Raw genomic sequence first — 9754 nt, 5'->3', positions numbered from 1 at the left:
GAGGAAAAAGTGGAAAAGGTAGAAGAAATGTGGCTGTGAAGAAAGGAAAAAAAAAAGAGTTAGATATGGAAACCGTAAAAGGTGAGCAAAAGAAGGAGCACAAAGTGGACAAACACGGCCCAACAATTTCGCAGTGGAAGTAGCCCAACAATTTCCATCACTGGAATGGAAACCGTAAAAGTCAAACAAGCAAGGCTAAGGACCTAAAAACAATACAGCCCAAAAAAGTAGTTGTAAGGATCCAAATGCACCAACCCACACAAACCAAACCCGCCAAAAGCAACCCAGCCCACCCATTGCATATTACTATTCATTCTCCAAGTCACTATTCATTAGTGAATAGTAACTTGTTGCTTGGACATTTAAGGTAAGGTAGAGATGTTAGTTTGCTTACCCTTAATGCAATTAACACAAGTATCAAAATCAGTAAAGTCTAAAGTATCAAGTACTCCATCTTTTACTAATTTTTTTACCCTCTCAATGGAGATCTGTCCCAATCTCCGGTGCCATAAAATAGAGGAATTCTCATTCATAATACAACATTTTAAACCAGCATTGACATGCATAGAATTATGAGTAATATTATTTTGCAGTTCAAGACGATATAAATTATCAGACAAAATACCATAACCAACAATTTCAGAATTTCTGAGAATACTGAATCTAGAGTCTGAAAAATTAAAGGTAAAACCCAAAGGTACAAGTCATGATACTGAAATCAAATTTCTAGAGAAATTTGGAACATAAAATGTCTTTTCCAAATGTAAAATAAAACCACTACTTAATATTAAGCTGTATGTCCCAATGGCCTCCACATGTGAACTAATCTGGTTTCCTGAATAGATTGAAAGTTCACTGCCCACTGGTTTCCTTAGGTTTGTCATACCCTGCAAGGTATTCGAAACATGAATTGTAGTTTCAGAATCAATCCACCATGTATTGTGATTAACATTAACCATATTAGATTTATAACAAACAAACGCATGAAAATTACCTTTTTTCTTTAGCCAAGCCTTAAACTTAATGCAGTCTATCTTCATGTGTCCCTTCTTTTTACAGAAGAAACACGTAGACTTCTTCTTAATGGCTGACTCAGCTGAAATATTTCCCTTTTCCCTTATCTTTAGTGTGATCCTTTTGCCTCTTTGAAGAAGAAGCAATAGTAAGGTTCACCTTTTCACCTTCCTCCATTAACAATCTGCCCTCCTCTTGAACACACATGACCATAAGTTCATTAATTGACCATTTATCTTTATGTGTGTTGTAAGAGATCTTAAAAGGAGCATATTTTGGAGGAAGAGTGCATAAAATGAAGTGCACAAGGAAAGTGTCAGACATGGTTGTTAGAATAAGCCTTGAATCTGTTCTGAATTCCGCTTCTGATTTAGTTTCCTTATTTGTTTAGGAAACTATTATTTAGTTTCCTTGTCTGTTTAGGAAATTGCTATAGGGTTTCATATATCTATTAGGGTTTCCTAATTCTGTTAAGGAAAATATGTGTTATGAGAGTACTATATAAACTCTCATAAGCTGTCTGTTTTATTTATTCAGAAACCTGTCTAAAATTTGAGTCGTCTGAAATCTGAATACTCTGACGAGTATACTCTGAAATCTGTAATACTCAAGATCAATAATATTCTTCCCTTCTGCCGGTGGACGTAGCTAACAAATTGTTAGTGAACCACGTAAATCTGTTGTCTTTTTCACGTATTTATTTATCTTTCTTACATCCGTTATAACAAACTGGTATCAGAGCCAGATTTATCTGGGCTCCTGAACTGGTAAGAAAGATGTCTGGGATGAGCGTGAAGATTGATAAATTCACGGGGAGGAATAGTTTTAGTCTATGGCAAATCAAGATGCGGGCTTTGTTGAAACAACAAGGGTTGTGGGCGCCGCTTGTGAAGAAGGCGGCCGAACCCGTCACCGCTGAGATGGCTAATCTGGAGGAGAAGGCACATTCAACAATTATGTTGTGTCTTGCTGATGATGTTATCATTGAAGTCGCGGAGGAGCAATCTGCGCAAGGTCTGTGGTCAAAGCTTGAGAGTCTTTATATGACGAAGTCTTTAACCAATAAGTTGCTTCTGAAGCAACGTCTGTTCAGTCTAAAAATGCAGGAAGGTACTTCTCTCCGAGATCACTTAGATCGATTAAACACAATTTTATTAGAATTGCGTAATATTGATGTTAAAGTTGAGGATGAGGATGCCGCATTAATTCTTTTAGTATCTTTGCCTTTGTCGTATCAGAATTTTGTGCAATCTTTCATTGTTGGTAAAGATACTGTGTCTCTAGAAGATGTTAGATCGTCTCTTCATACTAGAGAATTGCGCCATAAAGCGGCTGGTACGATTACAGATAATCAGGCCGCAGGTTTAATAGCTAGCGGGGGTTATGGACAGGGAAATTCTGGGAAGAAAAATTATAAAAAGCCGTCTTATTCTGGTTCTTCTAATTCTGCTGGTACCTCTGGTACATCTGATTTTAAGGGTCCTAAACTTACTGATATTTGTAACTACTGTTAAGGAAAGGGGCATTGGAAATTTGATTGTCCCAAGAAAAATAAACAGGACAAAGCACCAGATACAGCTGCAATAGCAAATACCAATTCTGAAGGTGATTATGCTCTAGTTGTTGAAAAATACACGCATCCTAGTGATGTGTGGATCCTGGATTCGGGAGCAACCTATCACATATGTCCGCGCCGGGAGTGGTTTACGACCTACAAGCAAATAGATGGTGGCGATATTTCTATGGCTAATGGTTCTATTTGTAAGACAGTTGGAATTGGCTCGATTAAACTACGGACACAAGATGGTAAATTCTGCACATTGAACGAGGTTAGACATGTTCCGCTGATGACGAAGAATTTGATTTCCTTAAGTGTGTTGGACAGTAAAGGTTTCAGTTTTCATGGTGAAGGTGGAGTTCTGAAAGTCTATAAGGGTTCGAATGTGATTCTGAAAGGTGTTAAACGTGATACCTTGTATTGTTTTCAAGTGTGGTAAATTCTGCACATTGAACGAGGTTAGACATGTTCCGCTGATGACGAAGAATTTGATTTCCTTAAGTGTGTTGGACAGTAAAGGTTTCAGTTTTCATGGTGAAGGTGGAGTTCTGAAAGTCTACAAGGGTTCGAATGTGATTCTGAAAGGTGTTAAGCGTGATACCTTGTATTGTTTTCAAGGTTTTACGCTGTCAGGTTCTGTTTCTGTTCCGCATAGCAAGTTTCAGCGCTGTTTTGATTTGCTAAATGTTAGAAGTATCTGATTGCCTCATGGTGGGCAATATCTGAGGCAGGAGGAAAAGAATTATCTGGCACTAGTTTAGTGCGTCTGGTACATCTGGCACCGTTATGGTGCATCTGGTACATCTGTCTAATTGTGAGAGGATTCAAGTCAAGGTGGAGATTTGTTAGAATATGCCTTGAATCTGTTCTGAATTCCGCATCTGATTTAGTTTCCTTATTTGTTTAGGAAACTATTATTTAGTTTCCTTGTCTGTTTAGGAAATTGCTATAGGGTTTCATATATCTATTGTGGTTTCCTAATTCTGTTAAGGAAAATATGTGTTATGAGAGTACTATATAAACTCTCATAAGCTGTCTGTTTTATTTATTCAGAAATCTGTCAAAAATCTGAGTCGTCTGAAATCTGAATACTCTGACGAGTATACTCTGAAATCTGTAATCCTCAAGATCAATAATATTCTTCCCTTCTGCCGGTGGACGTAGCTAACAAATTGTTAGTGAACCACGTAAATCTGTTGTCTTTTTCACGTATTTATTTATCTTTCTTACATCCGTTATAACAATGGTAACTTCCAAGGTCTTAAGTTGAGCTGCAATATCCCTCGTGCGCATGATATAATCACGCACACCTTTAGTCTCGGTGAGCCTCAAAGATGAAATCTGCATTATTAAGGTACTAGCAAGAGCTTTATGAGAAGTTGCAATCTGCTCATCGATGGCCTTAATTAAATCTTTAACTCTAGTATGCTGATCGACAGAACCACGAATACTAGCACACATTCCGGTCTTTATGAACATAATAGAGAGACGATTAGATTTCTCCCACCTTTCATAAAGATCAAGTGCTTCTTTAGTGCTTTCTTTAGTTATTTTAGGTGGTTCGTCTTTCCGAATAGCATAATCAATATCTAACCATTCCAACTGCAGTAGCATTCTCTCTTTCCAGACCTTATAGTTATCACCATTCAATTCAGGAATATTATATTTGACATCAGTAGAACTCTCAGGTAAAATTGCTACAAATATAATAAATAACATGCTTATTACAAAAATTGAGACTTAACATTTATCATGTTTTACCAATGTAAATCATGCTCAAATATGAATCTAGAGACATAAAACTTGTCTGTGGGCTAAAGTCTTACTCAATTAGATACATAAAATAAATTTAACTTTATAACAATACTATCAAACCATATACATCTCTTAACCCCTGTGGGTAAATTAAGAAACAAGATTCAATATATCATCCTAATTAGTCATACAAAAAATACATACAACAAGATTCCTGTGGGTAAGTCTCATTATATTACATACGACTAATCACAAATAATGTCTAGTTTACACATGTGATTCCAAAATAAAATTTCGATTAATTAGAGATGCTGTGACTATTCTCTAACTAATAAAATTTTGAATCACTCAACATTGAATTTTAACTTTAATCTATATAATCAACTTTATGTACATAGAAAAAGTATGACCAGAAAAACTTAATTGGTCTTCAACGATGCGCACTCAAAATACGGAATAATTAACGATGCACACTAACAAATGGAATAATATACGTACCAAAAAAAAAAAAAAACAAATGGAATAATATGCTACATTGAATAACATATGTAGGGGCAAGGAACCCATATACCGATGCAATCAACAATTAAATAAACAACAATTGGTCTCCCTTGTGACGGGTCACCATTTGTGGCGGATATTTTGTGAGTTAAAATGGTAACAAAATGGGTTAGTGGAGAAAGGGGACCACATAAATAGTGTTGCAGAGAGAGAAAAAGTGGGTACTTTGTGAGATAAAATGGTATCCGTCACTCCAGAGCGACGGATATGACCGTCACAAATGAGATTTTGTGAATAAACAAACAAGGTGCTAGATGGCATAATGCATGTTTCTCATAAACAAAAGATTATTTAGTTGATTTTTACCCAAGTGGCTATGAAAAGAGGACCCCAGTTCATGTAGAATTACAATATTGTATTAAGGGTGACCTAATAACCAAAACCGAATCTGATTCAACTAACAAGTCCAAAATTAGTTCCGAAACACAGTATACGAATTTTTAGATTTAAGCAAGGCAGAGGCGATTACTGGCTCTGATACCAACTGTAAGTTTTATAGTCTAAAATTAACATGTTCTAATCTTATAATGAACATGTATAAACTGAATGCGGAAGCGATAAAAGAGATTGATTAGTTACCTTCAGCAATGCGGAAGCGATAAAAGAGATTGATTAGTTACCTTCAACCATTGCTTGAAATAATTGATCCGTCTTAATGAATAACCCAATTTCTTATGCCCCAAATCTGACTTGGTTTCCAAACCCTCAGCCACACAATTTAGATGGTGTACGAAAAAAGATAACTTAATTTCCATAAAATAATTTAATTAAATATTAATATAATACTTATTTGATTTATGGAAATGTGTTGAGGAGCGGAAAAAGATAAGACAGAAATATAGCAACTGCAATCCGCAGCATTAAAAGCATCATAGAGGGAGGATTCGTACGAAACTCAGAGCTTTTGTTTGAATAACACGGAAATTGGGTACGAAACCCAGAGAGTTTGTTTTGCTAGTTAATTAGATAATCCCTTTTATCAACCTGCGTATATATATGGCTGATGAGTTGAAAACACTGCTTGACAAGTCTGAGAAGGTCCTTCAACTTATACAATCTCCTGTCATCAAAGAAATGAGGGGCTGGGAATCCGATCTCAAAAATCTGTACAGATCTGTCTCCTTCATTCAGACCATGCTCCTCATCAAGCTGTCAAGACATCACCAGCTCTCCCATGGACAGCATTGGGTTGATGAACTTAAGGAAGTTCTTTGCAATGCTGCTGAACTCTTTGGTGAGGTCATCAATATCGCTAATAAAGCGAAAGAACTCAATGCAGGCGCTAACTTCTCCACCAAGGTCTTAAAAAAGGCGAGTCGTTTCTTTTCTTCTAAGAATCATATTCTTGTTAATTACCAGACTTTGCAAAAGATTAAGAGCATCCAGCAAAAGTTGGATGGTTTTAATACCGAACAAGTAAGAAATGAATTAAAAGAAATCATGTCCAATCGGAACGACTTGGAATTAGGGAGTGGTTCTTTAGATCATGCACAAGTAACACACAGTTTCAGTGTGGCGGAAGCAGGAGGCTCGTGTGTTCAGAACGACTTGGAATTCGAATTAGGAATTGATTCTGAGTCAGATTCTAGTCTATCAGTGCTAGAAGATATGTTTCAGAAACCAGAGTTAGATTCTAGCATATCAGAGGTAAATGATATGTTTCAGAAACCAGAAACTGAGATTGTGTCGTATACTGAAACAATTTCTTTAGATCGTACACTGGAATTAGAATTAGGAATTGATTCCGAGTCAGATTCTAGTCTATCAGAGCTGATGAATGTGTTTCAGAAACCAGAAACTGAGTTGGTGCATAATGTTTCTACTTCATCTGTCCAGTCAAATATGTATGCAGATGGACTTGCTCACCTCGGGTTTCTCTCTGCTTCGGTTGCTTGGGAATGGCTTCGCGGTCAAGTGGGTGATCTAATTGATTCCCCAGAGATCAAACCCTTTGCTCAGCAAGTTGTTGACAAATGTCGTTATTCTCCGCTGATAATTTCTGTTGTTGGGAGTGCATTGACAGAAGAGAGCAGTCCCTTTGAGTGGCAGCTTGCAGTGGAACGTCTAGATACTCGTAGAATAGGCGACAGAGATGATTCTTTAAATCCTTATATCAGATATTGTTATGGCAGATTAAAAGCTCATGACCTGAAGACATGTTTTTTATATTCCGCTCTCGTCTTAGAGAACCAGCAAATTCACATATCGGTGTTAGTAAAATGCTTTATCACTGAAGGCCTCCTTGGTAGGCCGACAAAGGCAGCATATAAAAGAGCAAGTGATATTGTAGGACTGCTGGTGAAGGCGTCGTTACTGGAGGCTAGTCACGAGACTATGATGGTTAGGATGCATAGTATGATAATAGATTCTGCATTAGAAATCCTTTCGTCTAGTACAGAAGGCCGTCAAATGTTCTTGGGTCGTGGATTGGGGAAATTAGGAGATGAACAAGTTGACAAATACTTGATCAAAGTTGATGCTCAACTAAAAGAACCTCCTCCACTTCAGATATGGGAGCAAGCTACTGTAATTTTTCTGATGGATAACAATTTCTCAACGCTTCCGAGCAATCCACTTTGCCCAAGTCTGGTATCGTTGTTCCTTCAGAGAAACCGATACTTAAGGGCCATACCTGCATCCTTTTTTGATAGTATGCACTCCCTCACAAATTTAAACCTTTCACAAACCAGAATCAGATCATTACCCGATTCTTTATTTACCCTCAAAAGCCTCGAAGTGTTACTTTTGCGTGATTGTGAGCACCTGATTATACTTCCCTTGGCAATTGGACAACTTACAGCTCTTCAGGTGCTTGATTGTCAAGGCACCGAATTGTTAAATCTGCCTGACACCATAAGTGAACTAGCAAGCTTAAAAAGCATGAAAGTTTCATTTTATGGGTCCATAAAGAACAGTGAGTATGATAATCTTCCAAGGAAGTTGATTGGTGACAGAACCATTTCAATTCTTCCGCTAGAAGAACTTGGCATGTTTGTACACCCTGGAGATCGCCGTTGGACAATTAGTGTATCAGATATAACTAAAGAGGTGAGCTGCTTGTTGTTGACTGCCCTTTATTTTCACTTTCCTGGATTAGAAAGTCTTGAGTATTTTTTGCAAGGAAGTCCATCTTGGAACAATGGCAATGTGATGGATTTTAACTTTATCGTTGGACATGATTTCAAACACGCGTTATCTATAGTTACCAGAGATGCAGAACTAATGCACAGTAATTCTGAGAGATGCCTGAGATTTGTTAACGGTGAAACCATTCCTCAAGGAGTGATGGAGGTACTCAAACGAGCTACTTCCCTTTACTTGGATCATCACTTTACTATTTATTCTTTATCAGAGTGCGGAGTTGATAACATGAATGACTTGAGGATATGTATACTGAGTGACTGCCCAGAGCTCCAAGCAATCATACATCACGCAGAAGGCGAAAAGGTTATCCTCCCATCTCTAGAATATTTGAGTCTCAACAGTTTGTGGAGCCTCGAGGCGATTATCAGTGGCCATCACCTAATTGCAGAGGAAAGCTTTAATAGGCTAACATTTCTCTCATTGCGCGCATGTCCTAAATTGGCTCATGTTTTCACTTTGTCCATGATGAAGAACCTTCCGAAATTGGAGGAGTTGGTGATTGAAGATTGTGTATCCTTGAAATATATTTTCTCTGAGGATGATCAGTTGGGTTCCGAGGAATTTTTTGTTCTACCTTGCTTGAAAGTTCTAAAACTGTATTACCTGCCTCACCTGTGTGAAATCGGGAGACTCAGTTGGCCGAATGTAGAGTACATGAATTTCTACAATTGTCCTAAGCTGAAGAATCCGTGTATGACAACTGATGATGCTGCAAACATCAAAGAAATAGCTGCAGATAAAGCTTGGTGGGATTCCTTGGAATGGGATGAACCTCTATTATCCGAAAGACTCGACAAGCTTTTCACCCAAATCCAGCTTGACGATTTGTAATTGAAATGTTAGTATTCTTATTTTTTACATCCTGAAGCATTTTCTGTCACTAATACTACTTAACACGGCCAAGTTTTTATTCATTTTGCTAAAGACTCTTGTACAGTGTATGACAGTTTTATAATAGCTTGCGCATCTCATTGAATAATGTCATGCTTATTGCTGCGGCCTGCAGGAGAAAGTAGCTAAGCCACTGCAGACTTAGTTATCGCAATACTTAGCTACCTTTTAAACAAGGGTCGCCAGCCGACTGTTTCATATCAAACTCAAGAATATAGCGGTGTCAAAAGTCTTACTTTTACCTGTAGTAGAAAGAGTAACACAGAGTCTTTTTAACCAAATTCATGCTGTGATGGAATGTAGGTGTGAGGTACTGTACAGCGAGCACTGTGGGTTTGAAGAACTGACGGAGTTTGTGAAGCTTGTGATACATTTTAAATCTTATATAAGCGGTTTTTGAGTTACATTGTAATTTTTTAATGGGTGATGCTCTTTCATTGTACGCATTTTACTCTATCAAGTACGCATTTTCCAATTTTATCCTTTTTTTTTTAATCCATCTTCTCCCCTCTTGCTTTTTTACTCTACCAAAACTCAACCGCCATGATTTGTGAAATTATTTCTGGATCATAAACCAAACTAAGATCATACTCTGATAAATTGGAAGCAAAGGGTTATGAGCATAATCTGTAAATCAAGAGAAAAAGAAGATTCTCAATGGTGTACAAATTCATAAATACTACTATACAACCAGTTGTATAATAAGCATTGTACAACCATATACATTAATCCGAGCTTATGTGTAATTTTTCTGAGTTTTATAAGAGTTTATTTTTTTTATGTTTAAGTGTGTGAGTTCAAAAACTTTACAGCATAGCTCAGATTCTTTTA

The 9754-nt window shown here is 37.2% G+C and overlaps 2 protein-coding genes across 2 annotated transcripts; one reads left to right on the top strand and one right to left on the bottom strand.

Annotated features, from left to right (window-relative positions):
* Positions 1 to 3736: 3736 nt before the first annotated feature.
* LOC141608444 (uncharacterized) lies at positions 3737 to 4291 on the bottom strand. Its single transcript, XM_074427799.1, has one exon. The coding sequence runs from the start codon at positions 4289 to 4291 to the stop codon at positions 3737 to 3739; it is 555 nt and encodes a 184-aa protein (XP_074283900.1).
* Positions 4292 to 5797: 1506 nt separating this feature from the next.
* On the top strand, positions 5798 to 9416 carry LOC141606245 (disease resistance protein RPS2-like). Its single transcript, XM_074425298.1, has 2 exons — positions 5798 to 8870; positions 9227 to 9416. Exon 1 carries the CDS (start codon positions 5885 to 5887, stop codon positions 8861 to 8863), a length of 2979 nt encoding a protein of 992 aa, XP_074281399.1. The 5' UTR covers positions 5798 to 5884; the 3' UTR covers positions 8864 to 8870; positions 9227 to 9416.
* Positions 9417 to 9754: the final 338 nt, after the last annotated feature.

This window comes from Silene latifolia, chromosome 10, assembly GCF_048544455.1.
Source record: "Silene latifolia isolate original U9 population chromosome 10, ASM4854445v1, whole genome shotgun sequence".
NCBI lineage: Eukaryota > Viridiplantae > Streptophyta > Magnoliopsida > Caryophyllales > Caryophyllaceae > Silene > Silene latifolia.
The sequence above is the reverse complement of the archived record's forward strand: the minus strand, read 5'-3'. Positions and strand labels throughout refer to the sequence as shown.